Source organism: Pseudophryne corroboree, chromosome 1 (genome assembly GCF_028390025.1).
Source record: "Pseudophryne corroboree isolate aPseCor3 chromosome 1, aPseCor3.hap2, whole genome shotgun sequence".
In the NCBI taxonomy this organism is placed as follows: domain Eukaryota; kingdom Metazoa; phylum Chordata; class Amphibia; order Anura; family Myobatrachidae; genus Pseudophryne; species Pseudophryne corroboree.
Genome location: NC_086444.1, coordinates 21,205,453 through 21,231,951, shown reverse-complemented (window position 1 = coordinate 21,231,951; position 26,499 = coordinate 21,205,453). Strand labels below are relative to the sequence as shown.

At 48.2% G+C, this 26,499-nt stretch overlaps 1 protein-coding gene across 6 annotated transcripts in view; it reads right to left on the bottom strand.

Moving 5' to 3' along the window:
* The window catches only part of LOC135054228 (von Willebrand factor A domain-containing protein 5A-like), a 373,972-nt gene that overhangs the window by 204,860 nt on the left and 142,613 nt on the right, over positions 1 to 26,499 (bottom strand). For all 6 annotated transcript variants that reach the window (XM_063957548.1, XM_063957547.1, XM_063957546.1 and 3 more), the window contains 2 exons: positions 21,586 to 21,808; positions 16,928 to 17,097 (listed from right to left, as the gene is read on the bottom strand). In XM_063957548.1, coding sequence (XP_063813618.1) covers positions 16,928 to 17,097; positions 21,586 to 21,808 — 393 coding nt within the window. The remainder of the gene's footprint in view (positions 1 to 16,927; positions 17,098 to 21,585; positions 21,809 to 26,499) is intronic.

Sequence of the window (26,499 nt, the reverse complement as noted above, 5' to 3'; positions counted from 1 at the left end):
ACGCGTACCGACACACCACACATACAGGGGATTCTCTTATCTGAAGACAGTTCCCCCACAAGGCCCTTTGGATAGACAGAGAGAGAGTATGCCAGCACACACCCAGCGCCAATGAACCAGGGAAAAACAATATTTTTACCCAGATAGCGCTATTATTATAACACTGCGCCAAATTATGTGCCCCCCCCCTTCTTTCAAACCCTCTTTCACCGTGTTCAGCAGGGGAGAGTCCGGGGAGCTTCCTCTCAGCGGTGTGCTGTGGAGAAAATGGCGCCGGTGAGTGCTGAGGATCAAGCTCCGCCCCCTCAGCGGCGGGCTTCGGTCCCGCTGAAATCTTTTAAGAAACTGGCGGGGGATCTCCATATACAGTGAAGAGCCTGTATATATGCTTTTTAGCCAGATCGGAGGTTTAAATTGCTGCCCAGGGCGCCCCCCCTGCGCCCTGCACCCTTACAGTGCCTGCCGTGTGTGTGTTGTGTGGGAGCAATGGCGCGCAGCGTTACCGCTGCGTGTTACCTCAGTGAAGATCTGAAGTCTTCTGCCGCCTCTGAAGTCTTCTTTCTTCGCATACTCACCCGGCTTCTATCTTCCGGCTCTGTGAGGAGGACGGCGGCGCGGCTCCGGGACGAACGGTGAGGGTGAGACCTGCATTCCGTTCCCTCTGGAGCTAATGGTGTCCAGTAGCCTAAGAAGCAGAGCCTAGCATTAAAGTAGGTCTGCTTCTCTCCCCTCAGTCCCTCGATGCAGGGAGTCTGTTGCCAGCAGGGCTCCCTGAAAATAAAAAACCTAACAAAATTACTTTCTTTCAGGAAACTCAGGAGAGCTCCCTGTAATGCACCCAGTCTCCTCTGGGCACAGTATCAAACTGAGGTCTGGAGGAGGGGCATAGAGGGAGGAGCCAGTGCACACCCATACCTAAAGTTCTTTTTTAGTGCCCATGTCTCCTGCGGAGCCCGTCTATTCCCCATGGTCCTTACGGAGTCCCCAGCATCCTCTAGGACGTAAGAGAAATAGGATTTAATTACCTACCAGTAAATCCTTTTCTCGTAGTCCATAAGGGATATTGGGGGAAACTAGTACGACGGGGTATAGACGGGGTCCAAAGGAGCCAGTGCACTGTAAATTTCTTCAACTGTGTGTGCTGGCTCCTCCCCTCTATGCCCCCTCCTACATGCAGTTATATGTAAAAACGTGCCCGAAGGAGAAAGGACATATATGAGAGAAGGAACATGATAACAGAAAAGGTGGTGAGATTTACAGACCAGCACACCACTAACATACAACAACCAGCAACGGCTGGTAACAACCACAGCAACAGCTGAACAGGTAACTATAGAGCAAGAACCTGCAGAAAAGTCAACGCACTGCGGCAGGCGCCCAATATCCCTTATGGCCTACAAGAAAAGGATTTACTGGTAGGTAATTAAAATCCTATTTTCTCTAGCATCCATAAGGGATATTGGGGAATCTAGTACGATGGGGACCTCCAGAAGCTTCCAGAATGGGCGGCAAGGTGCGGAGACTGCTGCAGCACCGCCTGCACAAACTAGGTATCTTCTTTGGCCAGGGTATCAAACTTGTAGAACTTAACAAAAGTGTTCTTCCCCGACCAGGTAGCAGCTCGGCATAGTTGCAAGGCCGAGACTCCACAGGCAGCCGCCCAGGAAGAGCCCACTGATCTTGTAGAGTGGACCTTCAGAGACTGTGGAACAGGTAAGGCCGCCGACACATAGGTCTGTTGGATAGTAAGCCGAATACAACGAGCAATGGACTGCTTCGAAGCAGGACAACCCTTCTTCTGCTCATCATGCTGATCCGAGCCGTGCTCTTGACATAGATCTACAAGGCACGCACAGCATCCAATTCCTCCAGAGGAGCAGAAGCGTCAGAACTGGACGGAACCCCAATAGACTGATTCAAGTGAAACGCAGAGACGACCTTCGGCAGGAACTGCTGTCTAGTCCGGAGCTCCGCTCCATCCTCGTAAAAGACCAAGGGGGTCATTCCGACCTGATCGCACGCTAGGTTTTTTTTACTACGGTGCGATCAGGTCAAAACTGCGCATGCGTATGCACCGCAATGCGCATGTGAGTCGTATGGGTACAAAGCGGATTGTTGCTGAGCGATGTATTTAACGAAGAATCCATTCACACAGGCAATCGCTAGGAGATTGACAGGAAGAGGGCGTTTGTTGGTGGCAACTTGACCATTTTCTGGGAGTGTTTGGAAAAATGCAGGCGTGTCCAAGCGTTTGCAGGGAGGGTGTGTGACGTCAATTCCGGGACCGGACAGGCTGAAGTGATCGCAGCGGCTGAGTAAGTTCTGGGCAACTCAGAAACTGCACAAAACTGTTTTGTATCGCTCGACTGCACAAGCGTTCACACACTTTCAAAGCAAAAATACACTCCCCTATAGGCGGCGACTATCTGATCGCCAGTAACATCACCGTTTTCCACGTGAGGTACTTGTCTTCTACCGTCATCAGAGGTTCAAACAAGGAGGACTGCAGAAATTCCAACACTACATTCAAATCCCAGGGTGCCGCAGGCGGCACAATAGGAGGTTGTATGTGGAGTACCCCCTGCAAGAAGATCTGAACTTTTGGCAACACTGCCAATTTCTTCCGGAAGAAAATGTAGAGAGCTGAAATCTGGACCTTAATGGAACCCAGACGTAAGCTCTTATCCACAGGTGTAGTATGTCTGACCAGCGGTCAGGAGACCGCCGGTCAGCATACCGACGCCGGGATCCCGGCTGCATACCGACGCCGGGATCCCGGCGGGGAGGGGCGAGTGCAGCAAGCCCCTTGCGAGCTCGGTGGCGACCTGTGATCGCCACGGGTTCTATTCCCACTATATGGGTGTCGTGGACATCCACGAGTGGAAATAGTCCCTGTTGGTCGGCATGCCGACCATCGGGATAGTGAGGGGACGGGATGTCGGTGGAGGTCACGTGACCGTCGGTCTCCCGACTGCCGTTCACATGAATACCACCCCTTATCCACACCAGCCTGCAGGAAACGTAAGAAACGTCCCAAGTGGAACTCCTGAGGCGGATACGTGTGTTCATCACACCAAGAGACATATCTTCTCCAGATATGATGATAGTGTTTTGACGTCACAGGCTTCATGGCTTGAACCATGGTAGCAATAACCTTTCTGGAAAGGCCCTTGTGAGCTAGGATGTTCCGCTCAACCATCATGCCGTCAAACAAAGTCGCCATAAGTCCGGGTAGACGAATGGTCCTTGTTGAAGAAGATCTCTTCTTAGTGGTAGAGGCCAAGGGTCTTCGACGGACCTGGCCAGAAGATCTGAGTACCAATTAGGATTGCCTGGAATCCCAGATTTCTGATGCGCTTGAGCACCCTGGGGAGTAACTGAATCGGAGGAAACAGGTAGACCAGCCGGTAAGGCCAAGGCAACGTCAGTGCATCCACTGCCCTCGCCTGAGGGTCCCTGGTTCGTGAGCAATACTATGGAAGTTTCTTGTTGAGACGAGAAGCCATCATGTCGATTTGCGGGCTGCCCCACCGGTTGATGACCTGCTGGAACACCTGCTCGTGATCGTGACGACTCAGGAAGTCCGCTTCCCAGTTGTCCACACCCGGAATGAAGATTGCTGACATTGCTCTTGCATTGCCTTCCGCTCAGAGGCGGAACTTCTTTGACACCTCTCGCATGCAGGCTCTGCTTTTCTTCCCTCCTTGTCAATTGATATACACCACTGCTGTGGCGTTGTCCGACTGTACCTGGATCGCGTAATCCTTGAGCAGAGGCGAGGCCTGAAGCAGAGCATTGTAGATCGCACGAAGTTCCAGAATGTTGATCGGAAGGAGGCTATCGTGGGCTGACCACCTGCCCTGGAACTGCGCCCCTTGGGTGACAGCTCCCCATCCTCGTAGATTCGCATCTCTCACGAGGAGGGTCCAATCCCGAATTCCGAAACTCCGGCCCTCCAGTAGATTGGAGGACTGCAGCAACCACAAGAGAGAAAACCTGGCCTGAGCTGACAGCCGTATTATCCGATGCATCTGAAGATGTGATCCGGACCATATACTCAAGAGATCCAAATGAAGTGTCCTGGCATGGAACCTGCCATACTGGATTGCCTCGTATGAGGCTACCATGTTTCCCAACAATCCTATGCAAGGATGGATGGATATTCGAGTAGGCCGGAGAACCATGCGGACCATCTCCTGAAGTGCTCTCACTGTGTCCCCTGGGAGGAACACCTTCCGGGTCACAGTATCCAGCAACAGTCTCAGGAACAGGAGCCGTTGAGTTGGCTCCAGGTGGGGCTTCTGTAACTTGAGGATCCAACCATGGTGTGACAGAAGTTGGATAGTGCAGTCTAAATGGAGCAATACCAGCTCCCAGTCTTCCAGGCCTGCAGGCACTGCTCGCAAGCATTCCACCTGGAACTTGAAAACCTTTTGGCAAGGGTTCAAGGATGTTAGCTCCAAATTGGGCCTTACCGAACTGTCCGGTGTCGGTACCACAAACAGGTTGGAGTTGAAACCCTTTTCCTGTTGTTGCAGTGGCACAGGAACAAAGACTGGAGACTGGACCAATGTTTGGATGGTCTGTTGCCACGTAACACGCGTATCCTTCAAAACTGGTAAGCTTGATTTGAAAAATCGTTGGGGAGGTGCGCCGTCGAACTCCAACTCGTATCCCTGAGAGGTATCCTGGCAGGAGCTCTCCCAGACGCGGCTGAAGTGACGCAGTCAAGATACCCTCGGGGTGGGTGGGCACCGTCATGCTGAGGCCTCAGTGGAAGCAGAACTGGTGCTCTTCTGAGAACCTGCGACAGCTGGGTTTCCTGTCTCCTCTCTGGTCGCAGTGGAGGCACCTCTGGCCTAGAACGAAATCTGTTAGATCGAAAGGATTGAACAGACTGCCCCGGGTAGGAACATCTACCCGGCGGGGCTCCAGAGGGGAGAAACGTGGATTTCCCTGCAGTGACTTTGGAAATCCACATATCCAACTCAACCCCAAAGAGCCATTCCCCGGAAAAGGGGAGGGACTCCACACTGCGCTTGTATTCTGCCCCCGCTATCCACTGACGCAACCACAAGGCCCTGCGCGCCGACACTGCCATGGCAGAGGTCCTAGCATTAATATTGCCTATCTCCTTGAGCGAGTCACACAGGACACGTGCAGTGTCCTGAACGGTCTTCAGGAGAGTCACCGTAGTGACCATAGGCATATCCCCGGAGAGGCCCTACTGAATTTGAGTAGCCCACGTATGAATGGCATGGGTCATCCAGCAACCCGCTATGACCGGCCTCTGCGATATACCTGCTGCCGTGTAGATAGACTTTAGTGAAATCTCTATTTTTTTGTCCCCAGGGTCCTTTATGGTAAAGGAGCCTGGGGCAGGCAGCACCGCCTTTTTTGACAGTCGAGAGACTGATACATCAACCCCCGGGGGTTCTTCCCAGAATTTTCTACCTTCAGGGGCAAATGGGAAAGTGCGCAAAAATCTTTTTGACACTTGGAATTTTTTGTCTGGATTTTTCCAGGCTAACTTAAATAGGTCATCTAACTCTGCAGAATCAGGGAAAGTGACATTAGGCTTGTTCTGTGTAAAGCAGAATGACTGCTGTGACGCAGCATCCTCTAGAGGGAGCTTTAACACGTCCCGTATAGCCAGAATTAGGGGTTCAATACCCGTAGCAGAATCAGGATCCCCACTAGCGGGATCCAAGTCATCCCCATCCTCCTGTATATCCTCATCTGTATCAGAGGCTTCTGTGGACCTGCATGAGAGAGGGGGGCTGTGATGTATCTGCCCTAGCAGCTAAATCTGCAACAGCCTGTTATAGTAGCTGAGTCTTCTGTACATTAGCAGTGAGCTGGGATGACATATCTGACATCATAGTTTTTAGAGACCCTAGCCAGTGGTGCTCTGGACCCTCTCCCCAGCCCCTTCACTGATTTGTGAAGATTGGCTACATTGTTCACATGAAACAGAATCAGTAGATGATGGAGAGAATCTGGTGTGGCATACACTGTACAGTTTGTGTATACCCATGCTTCACAGTAAGCACAATAACATACACATACACACAGACAGTTCTAGTTAATGAGGTTGAAAAGAGGCAAAATGCCCATCGGGTTCAACCTGTAATCTGTCTTAAGCAGAGTTCATTATAATGTCCCAATTGAAATAATGTTTTATGTTTAGTTATCAACTGTAAATCATGTTCATCCCAGTTTGACAATGTCAATATTTTAAATGCTATAACCTTGGATATCTTTTCAGTCAGAAATGTATCCAATCCGTTTTTAAATGCATATATAGAGTCCTCCATTACCACCTTCTCTGGCAGGGAATTCCAGATCCTTATTGCCCTAACAGTGAAGAACCCTTTCATATGTTGCGTATGAAATTGTCTCTCCTCTAGCCTCAGCGAGTGACCTCATGTCTTATACAGAGTTCTTTTAATAAACAATTCCTCTGATAACTCTTTGTAATTTCCCTTTATATATTTGAAGATATTAAGAATGTTTCCTCTTAGACGCCTCTTTTCCAGTGTATACAAATTCAGCCTAGTAAGCCTTTCCTCGTACTCCAGTCCCTCTAGGCCTTTAATCAGTTTAGAAGCACGCCTTTGAAACCTTTCCAGTTCACAGATATCTTTTTTAGAATGTAAAAATAAAAAGACCGCTTGATATGTGTGAATATGTGTATGTGCAAAACCTGTGAAAGAAAAAGATTAATAAAAGTGTTTACAGCCCTTTTTGGACTATTTAAGGATTGGGTTGCAGTTCAGCCAAAAAGATGAGGATATCTATCTAACCCTATCTAAATACTCGTCAGTCCGTTAGTTGTTAGTAAACGAGTAATGGGATTAAATGTTAAGGAGCCCTTACTGTGCACTGAATTTGTGAAATCAGACTGTGACACGGACGGGGAACAAGCGGCCTGCTAGCCGCTAATTACAGCCGCCAGCTGTTAAGCCGCTAATCAGAAGCGGTCAGCCGTCAGCCGTATACATCACAGGAGCAGTGGAGAGTGAGCACCGTGTGCTACGAGTGCCGGAGCCGCTGTTCAAAGCAAGGATTACAGGGGTAAGATACTCCTCAATATACACGTTTACTAACAACTAACGGACTGACGAGTATTTAGATAGGGTTAGATAGATATCCTCATCTTTTTGGCTGAACTGCAACCCAATCCTTAAATAGTCCAAAAAGGGCTGTAAACATTTTTATTAATCTTTTTCTTTCACTGGTTTTGCACATACACATATTCACACATATCAAGCGCTCCTTTTATTTTTACATTTTATGAGAACCTTTAACTGAGCTGCTTATAAATCCCATTTTTAGCGCAATTTAGTACAGGTTGAGTATCCCATATCCAAATATTCCGAAATACGGGCTTTTTTGAGTGAGAGTGAGATAGTGAAATCTTTGTTTTCTGATGGCTCAATGTACACAAACTTTGTTTAATACACAAAGTTATAAAAAATATTGGCTAAAATGACCTTCAGGCTGTGTGTATAAGGTGTATATGTAACATAAATGCATTCTGTGCTTATATTTAGGTCCCATCACCATGATATCTTATTATGGTATGCAATTATTCCAAAAATACGGAAAAATCCGATATCCAAAATACCTCTGGTCCCAAGCATTTTGGATAAGGGATACTCAACCTGTACTTCATTTTAATCTTTTTTATAGTGAGGTGCCCAAAACTGAACCCAATATTCCAGGTGCGGACGTACCAATGATTTGTACGGCGGGATTGTCTCAATTCCCCGTTTTATGTACGCTATCACCTTACTTGTCTTCTTTGCTGCACTTTGACATTGTGGTACATATGGTTATTGAGCCTATTATCAATGAGTATCCCCAAATCTTTTTCCAGTAGTGTTACCCCTAGATTTTCCCCATTTAATATGTAGGATACAAGTTTGTTTTTAGTCCCGAAGTGCATAACTTTAAATTTTTCTATATTGAATCCTATTTTCCATATAGACGCCCAGATTTCAAGTTTAGATAAGTCATTCTGAAGAGACTCCACATCTATTTCCGAATAATTACCCTACACAGTTTATTATCATCTGCAAAGGCCTATTTCCAGGTCATTGATAAATATGTTGAACAGTAGTGGCCCGAGTACGGACCCTTGTGGTATTCTGCTGAGTACTGGTGCCCAGCTGGAGGACATCCCATTGACCACTACGCGCTGTACCCTGTTATCCAGCCAATTACTTATCCATGTACTAATAATTTTCCCCAGGCCAAGCTCCTTTAATTTGATGATCAGTCTCCTGTGAGGCACTGTATCGAAGGCTTTTGCAAAATCTAAGTATACCATATCCACTGCTTTTCCCTGGTCAAGACTTTCGCTCACTTCCTCATAGAAACTAACTAGGTTATGCTATCCATTAAAATTTCCTCCAATAATTTCCTCACTATAGATGTCACACTAACTGGTCTGTAATTACCCGGATGATTTTTAGATCCCTTTTTATATACTGGCACTATCTCAGCTATACGCCAGTCCACTGGTACCATGCCTGATCTAACTGAACTATTGAAAATCAAGTCTTCTAGTTGTGGCCTAAGCTCCATAAGAACCCTCGGGTGAAGTCCATCTGGGCCAGGTGATTTATTAATCTTAATTTTGCTTAGTATCTCCCTATTTCTTCACTTAAACAAGTATCCAGCCACAAATCATCGCTGTCACTATCGTTATGCCCTACTCCCACCGTCAGTTCTTCTCTGGTGAACACAGATTAAAAAAATGTGTTCAGTATTTCCGCTTTTGTTTCGTCATCACTTATCAATACTCCAAATTCCTCTTTTATTGGACCTACGTTCTCCTTTCTTAACCTTTTACTGTTTATGTATTTAAAAAACTTTTAAGGACTGGTTTTGCTCTCTATAGCAATTTGCTTTTCGTTTTCAATTTTAGCTGCTCTTATTGCTTTTTTGCATCTTTTGTTGCATTCCTTGTAGTACTGAAATGACTCCTCCGTTCCATTAGATTTAAATGCTTTGAAAGCACGCCTCTTTTTATCCATTTCTTCCTTGAACTTCTTATTAAGCCACATCTGTTTGAGTTTGGTACTCCTGCGTTTGCTGCCCATTGAAATAAATTTGTGAATATTGCTATCTAGCAACCCTTTTAATGCATCCGACATTTCTGAAGTGTTCTTGCCATGAAACAAATCTTCCCAGTCAATGTCATTTAATGCACTTCTCAGCATACTGAAGTATGCTTTCTAAAGTTATATGTTTTGGTTGATCCCTTTTAGCTATGTTTCTTGAAACCGATTTGGAATGTGATCATATAGTGATCACTGTTCCCCAAAGTCTCCCCAAATTTAGTGTTGGATATAATGTCCACATTATTAGTAATTACTAGATCCAGAGTAGTTTTACCTCTAGTTAGGTCCTCAACTAGTTGAAACATGTAGCGATCCTTTAACGTATTTAAGAACCTGATGCCCCTAGCCTTACCACATGAATCGTTACTCCAGTTTATATCAGGATAATTAAAATACCCAAATCACTAGGATGTCCCTCAATCCTGCAACCTTTTCAATTTGCTGCAAGAGTTGTTCTTCCTCATGTATGCTAATATCCGGATGCTTATAGCACGTGCCTAGGACTAGTTTCTTTTCATCAATACCCCCATTCGAGATTTCTACCCATATTGACTCCACATTATCTCCAATCTCCTCGTAGATAACCTCCTTTAAGTATGGTTTAAGAGACGGCTTAACATAAAGACATACACCTCCTCCTCTTTTGTTAGCACTGTCTCTCCTGAAAAGAGAACACCCCTCCAAGTTTGCCCCCCCCCCAGTCGTGAGAGACGTCCCACCATGTTTCCGTAATACCTATAATATTATGTTATATTGCAAGCCTGCCCTACTGTAAGTGAGAGGAGACACAGAGAGAGAAGGACACCAGCACACCCCTAGCTGCACAGTCCCAGTGAGGCTGTCAGTTCACTATATTACAGTAAACACTAACAATTCCTGTCCTCAAGAGGACGCAGATAGTGTACACTAGCGGCTCTCCCCCTTTGCTACACCCTGTACCAGACATCCAGCGTGGCTGAGGAATCAGGAAACGCTGTGTGTGCCGAGTATAGCTGCAGTAAGCAGTGGAAGGCGCCAAAACACCTCAGTTCCCGCTCTGATATAGCTCCGCCCCCTCCAATGGCGCTGGCGTTACACTGATATATTATACTGGCAAAGGCATTATATAGCTTAAAACACACAAGTGCTAGTCAAAGCGTTTTTGTGCCAGTCTACACGGGGAATCTTAGCGGGGAACCCCCCCTTCCCCCCCGGAGGGTCCCATATGCCGCGCCCGCAGATAGCCGCACTTTGAAACCGGGGGACCCCCTAGCAGGGCCCCCGGTGTGTACTCACCACCTATGTCACCTTCAGGCAGTGTTAGGGGCGTACGGCGTGCTGCGGCTGTGACAGCCAAGGCTCAGAGCCACGCTGAACAAACAACCCCTCAGGACGGTGGTCCTTCCGCGGGGAAGCTGCTCTGCACCTCGTAAGGCCGGTGACCGTCTCCCTTCCCCCGAACTCCCACTGTGCAGCTACACTGTTGCCCAGACAGCATACCGAAAATAATAAAAGTTTTAAAACTTTTGCAGCTCCAGAGAGTTTTCTTCAGAGTGTGCATCCTCTCCTGAGGGAACCTTCCTGTGGGAGGGGCATAGAGGGGAGGAGCCAGCACATCCAGTTAAAGAAATTTAAATTGCAATGGCTCCTTTGGACCCCGTCTATACCCCATCATACTAGATTCCCCAATATCCCTTATGGATGCTAGAGAAAAGTTATCTGTTTCTTTTACACACCATAATTACAGTAGCATTGTTTTAGAAAAAATAAGAATTTACTTACCGATAATTCTATTTCTCGTAGTCCGTAGTGGATGCTGGGGACTCCGTCAGGACCATGGGGTTTAGCGGCTCCGCAGGAGACAGGGCACAAAAGTAAAAGCTTTAGGATCAGGTGGTGTGCACTGGCTCCTCCCCCTATGACCCTCCTCCAAGCCTCAGTTAGGATACTGTGCCCGGACGAGCGTACACAATAAGGAAGGATTTTGAATCCCGGGTAAGACTCATACCAGCCACACCAATCACACTGTACAACCTGTGATCTGAACCCAGTTAACAGCATGATAACAGCGGAGCATCTGAAAAGATGGCTCACAACAATAATAACCCTATTTTTGTAACAATAACTATGTACAAGTATTGCAGACAATCCGCACTTGGGATGGGCGCCCAGCATCCACTACGGACTACGAGAAATAGAATTATCGGTAAGTAAATTCTTATTTTCTCTGACGTCCTAAGTGGATGCTGGGGACTCCGTCAGGACCATGGGGATTATACCAAAGCTCCCAAACGGGCGGGAGAGTGCGGATGACTCTGCAGCACCGAATGAGAGAACTCCAGGTCCTCCTCAGTCAGGGTGTGCCCCTGACCAAGTATCAGCTCGGCAAAGTTGTAAAGCCGAGACCCCTCGGGCAGCCGCCCAAGATGAGCCCACCTTCCTTGTGGAATGGGCATTTACATATTTTGGCTGTGGCAGGCCTGCCACAGAATGTGCAAGCTGAATTGTACTACACATCCAACTAGCAATCGTCTGCTTAGAAGCAAGAGCACCCAGTTTGTTGGGTGCATACAGGATAACAGCAAGTCAGTTTTCCTGACTCCAGCCGTCCTGGAAACTATATTTTCAGGGCCCTGACAACATCTAGCAACTTGGAGTCCTCCAAGTCCCTAGTAGCCGCAGGTACCACAATAAGCTGGTTCGGGTGAAACACTGACACCACCTTAGGGAGAAACTGGGGATGAGTCCGCAGCTCTGCCCTGTCCGAATGGACAATCAGATATGGGCTTTTTTGAGACAAACGCCGCCAATTCTGACACTCGCCTGGCCGAGGCCATGGCCAACAGCATGGTCACTTTCCCTGTGAGATATTTCAAATCCACAGATTTGAGCGGTTTAAACCAATGTGATTTTAGGAATCCCAGAACTACGTTGAGATCCCACAGTGCCACTGGAGGCACAAAAGGGGGTTGTATATGCAGTACTCCCTTGACAAACTTCTGGACTTCAGGAACTGAAGCCAATTCTTTCTGGAAGAAAATCGACAGGGCCGAAATTTGAACCTTAATGGACCCCAATTTGAGGCCCATAGACACTCCTGTTTGCAGGAAATGCAGGAAACGACCGAGTTGAAATTTCTTCATGGGGCCTTCCTGGCCTCACACCACGCAACATATTTTCGCCACATGTGGTGATAATGTTGTGCGGTCACCTCCTTCCTGGCTTTGACCAGGGTAGGAATGACCTCTTCCGGAATGCCTTTTTCCCTTAGGATCCGGCGTTCAACCGCCATGCCGTCAAACGCAGCCGCGGTAAGTCTTGGAACAGACATGGTACTTGCTGAAGCAAGTCCCTTCTTAGCGGCAGAGGCCATGAGTCCTCTGTGAGCATCTCTTGAAGTTCCGGGTACCAAGTCCTTCTTGGCCAATCCGGAGCCACGAGTATAGTTCTTACTCCTCTACGTCTTATAATTCTCAATACCTTGGGTATGAGAAGCAGAGGAGGGAAGACATACACCGACTGGTACACCCACGGTGTTACCAGAACGTCCACAGCTATTGCCTGAGGGTCTTTTGACCTGGCGCAATACTTGTCCAGTTTTTTGCTCAGGCGGGACGCCATCATGTCCACCTTTGGTCTTTTCCAACGGTTCACAATCATGTGGAAGACTTCCCGATGAAGTCCCCACTCTCCCGGGTGGAGGTTGTGCCTGCTGAGGAAGTCTGCTTCCCAGTTGTCCACTCCCGGAATGAACACTGCTGACAGTGCTATCACATGATTTTCCGCCCAGCGAAAAATCCTTGCAGTTTCTGCCATTGCCCTCCTGCTTCTTGTGCCGCCCTGTCTGTTTACGTGGGCGACTGCCGTGATGTTGTCCCACTGGATCAATACCGGCTGACCTTGAAGCAGAGGTCTTGCTAAGCTTAGAGCATTGTAAATTGCCCTTAGCTCCAGTATATTTATGTGGAGAAAAATCTCCAGACTTGATCACACTCCCTGGAAAAAAATTTTTCCCTGTGTGACTGCTCCCCAGCCTCTCAGGCTGGCCTCCGTGGTCACCAGCATCCAATCCTGAATGCCGAATCTGCGGCCCTCTAGAAGATGAGCACTCTGTAACCACCACAGGAGAGACACCCTTGTCCTTGGAGATAGGGTTATCCGCTGATGCATCTGAAAATGCGATCCGGACCATTTGTCCAGCAGATCCCACTGAAAAGTTCTTGCGTGGAATCTGCCGAATGGAATCGCTTCGTAATAAGCCACCATTTTTCCCAGGACTCTTGTGCAATGATGCACTGACACTTTTCCTGGTTTTAGGAGGTTCCTGACTAGCTCGGATAACTCCCTGGCTTTCTCCTCCGGGAGAAACACCTTTTTCTGGACTGTGTCCAGAACCATCCCTAGGAACAGCAGACGTGTCGTCGGAAACGGCTGCGATTTTGGATATTTAGAATCCACCCGTGCTGTCGTAGAACTACTTGAGATAGTGCTACTCCGACTTCCAACTGTTCTCTGGACCTTGCCCTTATCAGGAGATCGTCCCAGTAAGGGATAATTAAGACGCCTTTTCTTTGAAGAAGAATCATCATTTCGGCCATTACTTTGGTAAAGACCCGGGGTGCCGTGGACAATCCAAACGGCAGCGTCTGAAACTGATAGTGACAGTTCCGTACCACGAACCTGAGGTACCCTTGGTGAGAAGGGCAATTTGGGACATGGACGTAAGCATCCTTGATGTCCAGGGACACCATATAGTCCCCTTCTTCCTGGTTCGCTATCACTGCTCTGAGTGACTCCATCTTGATTTGAACCTTTGTATGTAAGTGTTCAAAGATTTCCCATTTAGAATAGGTCTCACCGAGCCGTCTGGCTTCAGTACCACAATATAGTGTGGAATAATACCCCTTTCCTTGTTGTAGGAGGGGTACTTTGATTATCACCTGCTGGGAATACAGCTTGTGAATTGTTTCCAATACTGCCTCCCTGTCGGAGGAAGACGTTGGTAAAGCAGACATCAGGAGCCTGCGAGGGGGAGACGTCTCGAATCTCCAGTCTGTACCCCTGGGATACTACTTGTAGGATCCAGGGGTCCACTTGCGAGTGAGCCCACTACGCGCTGAAACTCTTGAGACGACCCCCCACCGCACTTGAGTCCGCTTGTACGGCCCCAGCGTCATGCTGAGGACTTGGCAGAAGCTGTGGAGGGCTTCTGTTCCTGGGAATGGGCTGCCTGCTGCAGTCTTCTTCCCTTTCCTCTATCCCTGGGCAGATATGACTGGCCTTTTGCCCGCTTGCCCTTATGGGGACGAAAGGACTGAGGCTGAAAAGACGGTGTCTTTTTCTGCTGAGATGTGATTTGGGGTAAAAAAGGTGGATTTTCCAGCTGTTGCCGAGGCCACCAGGTCCGATGGACCGACCCCAAATAACTCCTCCCCTTTATACGGCAATACTTCCATGTGCCGTTTGGAATCTGCAACACCTGACCACTGTCGTGTCCATAAACATCTTCTGGCAGATATGGACATCGCACTTACTCTTGATGCCAGAGTGCAAATATCCCTCTGTGCATCTCGCATATATAGAAATGCATCCTTTAAATGCTCTATAGTCAATAAAATACTGTCCCTGTCAAGGGTATCAATATTTTCAGTCAGGGAATCCGACCAAGCCACCCCAGCGCTGCACATCCAGGCTGAGGCGATCGCTGGTCGCAGTATAACACCAGTATGTGTGTATATACCTTTTTAGGATATTTTCCAGCCTCTCAGCTGGCTCCTTGAGGGCGGCCCTAAATGGGGACGGTACCGCCACTTGTTTTGATAAGCGTGTGAGCACCTTATCCACCCTAAAGGGTGTTTCCCAACGCGCCCTAACTTCTGGCGGGAAAGGGTATACCGCCAATAATTTTCTATCGGGGGAAACCCACGCATCATCACACACTTCATTTAATTTATCTGATTCAGGAAAAACTACAGGTAGTTTTTTCACACCCCACATAATACCCTTCTTGTGGTACTTGTAGTATCAGAAATATGTAACACCTCCTTCATTGCCCTTAACATGTAACGTGTGGCCCTAAAGGAAAATACGTTTGTTTCTTCACCGTCGACACTGGAGTCAGTGTCCGTGTCTGTGTCTGTGTCGACCGACTGAGGTAAATGAGCGTTTTACAGCCCCTGACGGTGTTTGAGACGCCTGGACAGGTACTAATTTGTTTGCCGGCCGTCTCATGTCGTCAACCGACCTTGCAGCGTGTTGACATTATCACGTAATTCCTTAAATAAGCCATCCATTCCGGTGTCGACTCCCTAGAGAGTGACATCACCATTTCAGGCAATTGCTCCGCCTCCTCACCAACATCGTCCTCATACATGTCGACACACACGTACCGACACACAGCACACACACAGGGAATGCTCTGATAGAGGACAGGACCCCACTAGCCCTTTGGGGAGACAGAGGGAGAGTTTGCCAGCACACACCAAAAACGCTATAATTATACAGGGACAACCTTTATATAAGTGTTTTTCCCTTATAGCATTTTAATATATATATACATATCGCCAAATAAGTGCCCCCCCTCTCTGTTTTAACCCTGTTTCTGTAGTGCAGTGCAGGGGAGAGCCTGGGAGCCTTCCCACCAGCATTTCTGTGAGGGAAAATGGCGCTGTGTGCTGAGGAGAATAGGCCCCGCCCCCTTTTCGGCGGGCTTCTTCTCCCGTTTTTCTGAGACCTGGCAGGGGTTAAATACATCCATATAGCCCCCAGGGGCTATATGTGATGTATTTTTAGCCAGAATAAGGTACTATCATTGCTGCCCAGGGCGCCCCCCCCCCAGCGCCCTGCACCCTCAGTGACCGCTGCTATGAAGTGTGCTGACAACAATGGCGCACAGCTGCAGTGCTGTGCGCTACCTTATGAAGACTGAAGAGTCTTCTGCCGCCGTTTCTGGACCTTCACTTTTCGGCATCTGCAAGGGGGGTCGGCGGCGCGGCTCCGGGACGAACCCCAGGGTGAGACCTGTGTTCCGACTCCCTCTGGAGCTAATGGTGTCCAGTAGCCTAAGAAGCCAATCCATCCTGCACGCAGGTGAGTTCACTTCTCTCCCCTAAGTCCCTCGTAGCAGTGAGCCTGTTGCCAGCAGGACTCACTGAAAATAAAAAACCTAACAAACTTTTACTCTAAGCAGCTCTTTAGGAGAGCCACCTAGATTGCACCCTTCTCGGCCGGGCACAAAAATCTAACTGAGGCTTGGAGGAGGGTCATAGGGGGAGGAGCCAGTGCACACCACCTGATCCTAAAGCTTTTACTTTTGTGCCCTGTCTCCTGCGGAGCCGCTAAACCCCATGGTCCTGACGGAGTCCCCAGCATCCACTTAGGACGTCAGAGAAATATATTTAGCACTTAGAGAGATCCCCCTTCTTTAATTTATTACAACAGAGTTTCCATACTCTGCCATTACAGTCCAGGTTTTAAGGATAGCCTCACCGTTACCGTGTAGTCCCCCCCCCCCCCCCCTATTATGTTTGGGAGCAGTTAGAAAAGCAGCAACAGCGCTAAAGCTCAGTAGGGGATGGACCATGAAATCTGCATATCAGGAGGTGTGCCCTGAAAGTATCGCCTGATCGGTCAGTGGCTGCAGTCATCCAATCAGGATTTGCACTTACACCTCCCATCCATATTACTCTAGAACAGATGCATAGTGCAGATCCTGCAGTGTCATACACACACAAATGCGCGGCCGTGAATACACTAATGTTAGTGCGGGTTACACACTCCCGCCCTGGAAAGGTCACATCTATGTGCGGTCTCCTCACCTTGGCTGCAGTCTTGTCGCCATCCGTATACTGCACGGGGGTGATGTCACAGTTAGATTCTATCTTGGCGATGCCGTACGCAGACTGAAAGTGAGCGCTCAGGCTCAGGGTGTACGGGATCTGTCCAATAGGCACCTGCGGGCGTGTGGCGGTCACACTCACATCATGGTCTGTGCGGAGACAAAATGTCAGAGAGAAGAGGAAAGTTACACAGAGGATAACGTAAGGTATGTACGATGCAGCAGTAAGTGTCTGCCACTAATGAGCGGGAGAGGAGAGGAACAGGGCGGCACAGCTCTGGCTGGTTATCTATATATCACACACACAGGATAACGTAAGGTATGTACGATGCAGCAGTAAGTGTCTGCCACTAATGAGCAGGAGAGGAACAGGGTGGCACAGCTCTGGCTGGTTATCTATTTATCACACACACAGGATAACGTAAGGTATGTACGATGCAGCAGTAAGTGTCTGCCACTAATGAGCGGGAGAGGAGAGGAACAGGGCGGCACAGCTCTGGCTGGTTATCTATATATCACACACACAGGATAACGTAAGGTATGTACGATGAGGCAGTAAGTGTCTGCCACTAATGAGCGGGAGAGGAACAGGGCGGCACAGCTCTGGCTGGTTATCTAGATATCACACACACAGGATAACGTAAGGTATGTACGATGCAGCAGTAAGTGTCTGCCACTAATGAGCAGGAGAGGAGAGGAACAGGGCGGTACAGCTCTGGCTGGTTATCTATATATCACACACAGGATAACGTAAGGTATGTACGATGCAGCAGTAAGTGTCTGTCACTAATGAGCGGGAGAGGAGAGGAACAGGGCGGCACAGCTCTGGCTGGTTATCTATATATCAAACACAGAGGATAACGTAAGGTATGTACGATGCAGCAGTAAGTGTCTGTCACTAATGAGCGGGAGAGGAGAGGAACAGGGCGGCACAGCTCTGGCTGGTTATCTATATATCACACACACAGGATAACATAAGGTATGTACGATGCAGCAGTAAGTGTCTGCCACTAATGAGCAGGAGAGGAGAGGAACAGGGCGGCACAGCTCTGGCTGGTTATCTATATATCACACACACAGGATAACATAAGGTATGTACGATGCAGCAGTAAGTGTCTGCCACTAATGAGCAGGAGAGGAGAGGAACAGGGCGGCACAGCTCTGGCTGGTTATCTATATATCACACACACACAGGATAACGTAAGGTATGTACGATGCAGCAGTAAGTGTCTGCCACTAATGAGCGGGAGAGGAACAGGGCGGCACAGCTCTGGCTGGTTATCTATATATCAAACACAGAGGATAACGTAAGGTATGTACGATGCAGCAGTAAGTGTCTGCCACTAATGAGCAGGAGAGGAACAGGGCGGCACAGCTCTGGCTGGTTACCTATATATCACACACAGGATAACGTAAGGTATGTACGATGCAGCAGTAAGTGTCTGCCACTAATGAGCGGGAGAGGAGAGGAACAGGGCGGCACAGCTCTGGCTGGTTATCTATATATCACACACAGAGGATAACGTAAGGTATGTACGATGCAGCAGTAAGTGTCTGCCACTAATGAGCAGGAGAGGAGAGGAACAGGGCGGCACAGCTCTGGCTGGTTATCTATATATCACACACAGGATAACGTAAGGTATGTACGATGCGGCAGTAAGTGTCTGCCACTAATGAGCAGGAGAGGAGAGGAACAGGGCGGCACAGCTCTGGCTGGTTATCTATATATCACACACACAGGATAACATAAGGTATGTACGATGCAGCAGTAAGTGTCTGCCACTAATGAGCAGGAGAGGAGAGGAACAGGGCGGCACAGCTCTGGCTGGTTATCTATATATCACACACACACAGGATAACGTAAGGTATGTACGATGCAGCAGTAAGTGTCTGCCACTAATGAGCGGGAGAGGAACAGGGCGGCACAGCTCTGGCTGGTTATCTATATATCACACACACAGGATAACGTAAGGTATGTACGATGCAGCAGTAAGTGTCTGCCACTAATGAGCAGGAGAGGAGAGGAACAGGGCGGCACAGCTCTGGCTGGTTATCTATATATCACACACAGAGGATAACGTAAGGTATGTACGATGCAGCAGTAAGTGTCTATCACTAATGAGCGGGAGAGGAACAGGGCGGCACAGCTCTGGCTGGTTATCTATATATCACACACAGGATAACGTAAGGTATGTACGATGCAGCAGTAAGTGTCTGCCACTAATGAGCGGGAGAGGAGAGGAACAGGGCGGCACAGCTCTGGCTGGTTATCTATATATCACACACAGGATAACGTAAGGTATGTACGATGTAGCAGTAAGTGTCTGCCACTAATGAGCGGGAGAGGAGAGGAACAGGGCGGCACAGCTCTGGCTGGTTATCTATATATCACACACAGAGGATAACGTAAGGTATGTACGATGCAGCAGTAAGTGTCTGTCACTAATGAGCCGGAGAGGAGAGGAACAGGGCGGCACAGCTCTGGCTGGTTATCTATATATCACACACAGAGGATAACGTAAGGTATGTACGATGCAGCAGTAAGTGTCTGCCACTAATGAGCGGGAGAGGAGAGGAACAGGGCGGCACAGCTCTGGCTGGTTATCTATATATCACACACAGAGGATAACGTAAGGTATGTACGATGCAGCAGTAAGTGTCTGTCACTAATGAGCCGGAGAGGAGAGGAACAGGGCGGCACAGCTCTGGCTGGTTATCTATATATCACACACAGAGGATAACGTAAGGTATGTACGATGCGGCAGTAAGTGTCTGCCACTAATGAGCAGGAGAGGAGAGGAACAGGGCAGCAGAGCTCTGGCTGGTTATCTATATATCACACACAGGATAACGTAAGGTATGTACGATGTGGCAGTAAGTGTCTGCACTAATGAGCCGGAGAGGAGAGGAACAGGGCGGCACAGCTCTGGCTGGTTATCTATATATCAAACACACAGGATAACGTAAGGTATGTACGATGCGGCAGTAAGTGTCTGCCACTAATGAGCGGGAGAGGAGAGGAACAGGGCGGCACAGCTCTGGCTGGTTATCTATATATCACACACAGAGGATAACGTAAGGTATGTACGATGCAGCAGTAAGTGTCTGCCACTAATGAGCGGGAGAGGAGAGGAACAGGGCGGCACAGCTCTGGCTGGTTATCTATATATCACACACAGAGGATAACGTAAGGTATGTACGATGCAGCAGTAAGTGTCTGTCACTAATGAGCCGGAGAGGAGAGGAACAGGGCGGCACAGCTCTGGCTGGTTATCTATATATCACACACAGGATAACGTAAGGTATGTACGATGCGGCAGTAAGTGTCTGCCACTAATGAGCAGGAGAGGAGAGGAACAGGGCGGCACAGCTCTGGCTGGTTATCTATATATCACACACACAGGATAACATAAGGTATGTACGATGCAGCAGTAAGTGTCTGCCACTAATGAGCGGGAGAGGAGAGGAACAGGGCGGCACAGCTCTGGCTGGTTATCTATATATCACACACACAGGATAACGTAAGGTATGTACGATGCAGCAGTAAGTGTCTGCCACTAATGAGCGGGAGAGGAACAGGGCGGCACAGCTCTGGCTGGTTATCTATATATCACACACACAGGATAACATAAGGTATGTACGATGCAGCAGTAAGTGTCTGCCACTAATGAGCGGGAGAGGAGAGGAACAGGGCGGCACAGCTCTGGCTGGTTATCTATATATCACACACACAGGATAACGTAAGGTATGTACGATGCAGCAGTAAGTGTCTGCCACTAATGAGCGGGAGAGGAACAGGGCGGCACAGCTCTGGCTGGTTATCTATATATCACACACACAGGATAACGTAAGGTATGTACGATGCAGCAGTAAGTGTCTGCCACTAATGAGCGGGAGAGGAACAGGGCGGCACAGCTCTGGCTGGTTATCTATATATCACACACACACAGGATAACGTAAGGTATGTACGATGCAGCAGTAAGTGTCTGCCACTAATGAGCGGGAGAGGAACAGGGCGGCACAGCTCTGGCTGGTTATCTATATATCACACACACAGGATAACGTAAGGTATGTACGATGCAGCAGTAAGTGTCTGCCACTAATGAGCCGGAGAGGAGAGGAACAGGGCGGCACAGCTCTGGCTGGTTATCTATATATCACACACACACAGGATAACGTAAGGTATGTACGATGCAGCAGTAAGTGTCTGCCACTAATGAGCAGGAGAGGAGAGGAACAGGGCGGCACAGCTCTGGCTGGTTATCTATATATCACACACAGAGGAAAGCCGCTATAACAATTATTACTAGTATGCCTGAGACACACATAAGGACAGTCTCAGTGCTTTTAGCTTCAGACGTTTCCCTCTTTCCTCATGATGGGACCTTTACTCAGGACAACCCGGACCGGTCGCAGGTAAGTGTGAGAATAAGGTAGAACCTGCGGCCACAGTGTTCCTCAAACACACAATGGGGGGGATTCAATCCATCGCCTTGTGCCAGACAGGGGTGGTGTTACTGTACATGTGTGTAACTGCTGCAATTTGCCTTTATACTGTATATGCAGAGAAGTGTCAGCCGACCTGTGACTACCGACATGTGATATGACTGCTAGGAAACGCTTACTCTCCCGCTGTACCTTTTGGGGTGTATCTGGGGTTGAGGACGGCGGGAAGCACAAAACGCACGGCTCCATCAGCTTCCACAGGCAGCTCCTGCACGTATTTCAGGGTCACCTCCGCCTCCTGCCCGGGGGGTAGATTCCCAACGCTGCAGCTGAATATGTCGGCAGAGCTCGCGTCCTCCTCCAATAGGAACGCCTGCTGACCCTTGCTCATGGCTTCATCGTAGGTTTCCTTCGCCTAAAACATGAAAGGGGTGAGAGGGAGGAGGGGGGTCACTATCAGTAGTCTCATTCACACAGGCCCTGATTCAGAGGAGCAGCAAACACATTGCAGGTGCGATGCCGTACGTAGCGGTTCTGCAGAAATATGCGAATATCGCAGCTGCTGGGATTTGTACAAAGACTCCCGCGTCTCTAAGCCGCCACTTGCATACAAAGACGCACCACCTGGCGCACATCAGACAATAATCTGAGCAGGTTATGGAAGGAAGCCGCCGGAGCCATTGTAACTACATGCACAGGTGCAGTTGCTGGCTCAGTCACGCCCCTGAAATGATCACGGCGCACCTGTAGTTGACGCCCACAAACGCTCACTGACTGTCAAGCACTCTGCATGCCAACCCTCACCGCTGATAATCTAGCATGGCATGTGCGCAGTGCGGCTCTGATGCATGTGCGGTACAGAAACCACCCTCTAATCTGCAAACGTCGGCACTGCGCCCAGCGCTGAATCAGGCTCACTACAGGGAAAATGCTATAGTCCGTCACCGGGTTTGGCCTGTTCAATGATTGCCACTCGCCGGGATCTCGCCGAAGCCTGCAAGCTGCAGCGTATTACATTTACTCCGTGTTGGAAACAGAGGTTGATGCAAATAAGAAGAAGGTTGCAGGTGCACAATTCAAACATTACCAATTTATTAATAATAATCATTGCAATAACATTTTGCATTTTGAGTGAGGTTCTTCGCATAGTTATGGTCATAAATAACGGCTTGCCCACCGCGTCCAGGTGACCTCATTAGTCGGCCAAGTCCCTAACATTTTGGGGGGTACAAATCCTGGGCGTGGGACCCCCCAAAATGAAGCAGCTGAGTCACCCCAGGGCAACACAAAAGTGAAAAATTATATAGTGCAAAAGTGAAGATAGGTTAGTGAGGGAGGCTGCTGAAAAGAGCAGAGGTAAATTAGTGAGAGGTAATGAAGGGAGAGATAAAGTAGTGAGAGGTAAAGTAGTGAGAGGTAATGAAGGAGAGATAAAGTAGTGAGAGGTAAAGTAGTGAGAGGTAATGAAGGGAGAGATAAAGTAGTGAGAGGTAATGAAGGGAGAGATAAAGTAGTGAGAGGTAAAGTAGTGAGAGGTAATGAAGGGAGAGATAAAGTAGTGAGAGGTAAAGTAGTGAGAGGTTATGAAGGGAGAGATAAAGTAGTGAGAGGTAAAGTAGTGAAGTGTGAAGGTAAGAAATGAATTACAGTGAAACAAAACACACGATAGGGATGAAAGTAAATATGAAAATAAGTGTTAATATGTGTTGCTCCTGAGGCAAAACAGCCACACCAGTCCAGGGGGACACACACCCCGGAAATGCTCCCCCATCTGATAATACAATACACATTTGTGCAGGACTCACCTTGCTCTGCATGCAGTCTAAGAAATGTCAGGAACCTAATTAATACTAATATATAGGACAGGTGGGCGTGGGTGCTACCACCAGGCAGAAGGGGTCTCTGGCCTTCTATTGTGTATGTAAATACACAGCATTAGGTATACAGGGGAGGGGTCCTGGGGTGCACACCGGTAACGAGAGGTGCGACCCTGCGGAGACCTGCACCTGCAACCTTGTCTTTGTCTGCCGTTCTACTGAAAGGTCTCCGCAGGGTCGCACCTCTCATTACCGGTGGGCACCACAGGACCCCTCCCCTGTTGATACAACTAAGCCTGATGTATCAGAGGAAGGTGTTAATTACTAACAATAGTAGTTGTTCAGAGTCTTACAGCATTGTGGGGTTTCGCTTTTACTGCGCAATCCACGTCTGACTGCAAACTCGCTGCAACTAGAGGCTGAAATAGGCGTGGGCACACAGGGAGGGGCTCAGTGCGACTGCACTCATCACGGACAATACAGAGGTTGCGCTAATAACCATTTAACAGTTAAACATGATTTATGAAGAATGAGCTAAGAGAACTTGCCATTAGGACATTGGCGTGACGGCTGCTGGAAATGGGATTGTGCAGTAATATGTGAATAATAAATGATAAATCAGACTTCTCATTCAGTCCTAGTTATCTGCAACATTAGTAATATCTGAACTATTATATAAACCAATTTAATTTGTAACGTGATAAAAAAAAAAGTATCAAATCTTTCAAAACCCGAGAAACGTCTTAGAGATCCCAATCTTTGCTCGTTAGTGCATATCTGTGATCTGTAACAGAAGGGGAAGGAACAGACAATAAGTCATACACCACAGACCCTAATCTGCAGGGATCAGTCCAGCAACACTGGTGACACCACACTCGGCAACGGGAGAGCTCAGCTCTGTGGTTAGCGGCTGAGGCAGCGCAGCGCTGGGTATAGGAGCTATTCTCAATATTCTCAGGACTTCTGGCGTGGTCGGTAACGGATACATAGCTGACAGCGCGGCACCTCCATTGCCCCGGCGGATGATGGAAGCTTAGTGCTAAATCATGCAGAAATTAAAATTGTGTGTGTATGTGTATGTATATATATATATATATATATATATATATATATATTTATTTTTTATTTTATTTTTTTATTTTATTTTTTTCCTTTCTGTTTTTCAAACCTCTAAAGAAGAAAAATTACAAATAATTTGCAGGGACGAGAATTAAAAAAATAAACAGTTTTCTCATTGGACGTAACCCACTTGGGTTGAGATGGAAAATCTGGTAGTGGTGATAATGATAATAATACAATAGTGAAAAATATACACTAATAATAATAATAATAATAATAATATGGGGAATAGCGGCTCCGCAGGAGACAGGGCACAAAAGCAAGCTTTTAGGATCACATGGTGTGTACTGGCTCCTCCCCCTATGACCCTCCTCCAAGCCTCAGTTAGGTACTGTGCCCGGACGAGCGTACACAATAAGGAAGGATCTTGAATCCCGGGTAAGACTCATACCAGCCACACCAATCACACCGTACAACTTGTGATCTGAACCCAGTTAACAGTATGATAACAATGAAGTAGCCTCTAAAAAAGATGGCTCACAACAATAATAACCCGATTTTTGTAACAATAACTATGTACAAGTAATGCAGACAATCCGCACTTGGGATGGGCGCCCAGCATCCACTACGGACTACGAGAAATAGATTTATCGGTAAGTAAAATCTTATTTTCTCTAACGTCCTAGTGGATGCTGGGGACTCCGTCAGGACCATGGGGATTATACCAAAGCTCCCAAACGGGCGGGAGAGTGCGGGTGACTCTGCAGCACCGAATGAGAGAACTCCAGGTCCTCCTCAGCCAGGGTATCAAATTTGTAGAATTTTACAAACGTGTTCCCCCCTGACCACGTAGCTGCTCGGCAAAATTTTAAAGCCGAGACCCCCTCGGGCATCCGCCCAAGATGAGCCCACCTTCCTTGTGGAATGGGCATTGACAGATTTTGGCTGTGGCAGGCCTGCCACAGACTGTGCAAGCTGAATTGTACTACAAATCCAACGAGCAATAGTCTGCTTAGAAGCAGGAGCACCCATCTTTTGGGGTGCATACAATATAAACAGCAAGTCAGACTTTCTGACTCCAGCCGTCCTGGAAATATATATATATATATCTATTTTTAGGGCCCCGACAACGTCTAGCAACTTGGAGTCCTCCAAGTCCCTGGTAGCCGCAGGCACCACAATATGTTGTTTCAGGCGAAACGCTGACACCACCTTAGGAAGAAACTGGGGACGAGTCCGCAGTTCTGCCCTGTCCGAATGGAAAAACAAATATGAGCTTTTTTTTTTTTTTTTTTTTAAGACAAAGCCCCCAATTCTGACAATCGCCTGGCCGAGGCCAGGGCCACAACATGGTCCCTTTCCATGTGAGATATTTCAAATCCACAGATTTGATCGGTTCAAACCAATATGATTTGAGGAATCCCAACACTACGTTGAGATCCCACGGTGCCACTGGAGGCACACAAGGGGCTGTATATGCAATACTCCCTTGACAAACGTCTGGACTTCAGGAATTGAAGCCAATTTTTTCTGGAAGAAAATCTACAGGGCCGAAACTTGAACCTTAATGGACCCCAATTTGAGGCTCATAGACACTCCTGTTTTCAGGAAGTGCAGAAATCGACCTAGTTGAAATTTTTTCGTGGGGCCTTCCTGGCCTCACCCACGCAACATATTTTCACCACATGTGGTGATAACGTTGTGCGGTCACCTCCTTCCTGGCTTTGACCAGGGTAGGTATGACCTCTTCCGGAATGCCTTTTCCCTTAGGATCCGGCGTTCAACCGCCATGCCGTCAAACGCAGTCGCGGTAAGTCTTGGAACAGACAAGGTCCCTGCTGGAGCAGGTCCCTTCTTAGAGGCAGATGCCACGGTTCCTCTTGGAATAGACATGGTTCTTGCTGAAAGCAAATCCCATCTTAGCTCCCGAGGCCATTAGTCCTCTGTGAGCATCTCTTGAAGTTCCGGGTACCAAGTCCCTCTTGGCCAATCCGGAGCCACGAGTATAGTTCTTACTCCTCTACGTCTTATAATTCTCAATACCTTGGTTATGAGAAGCAGAAGAGGGAACACATACACCGACTGTTACACCCACGGTGTTACCAGGACGTCCACAGCTATCGCCTGAAGGTCTCGTGACCTGGCGCAATACCTGTCCCGTTTTTTGTTCGGGCGGGACGCCATCATTTCCACCTTTGGTCTTTCCCAACGGTTCACAATCATGCGGAAA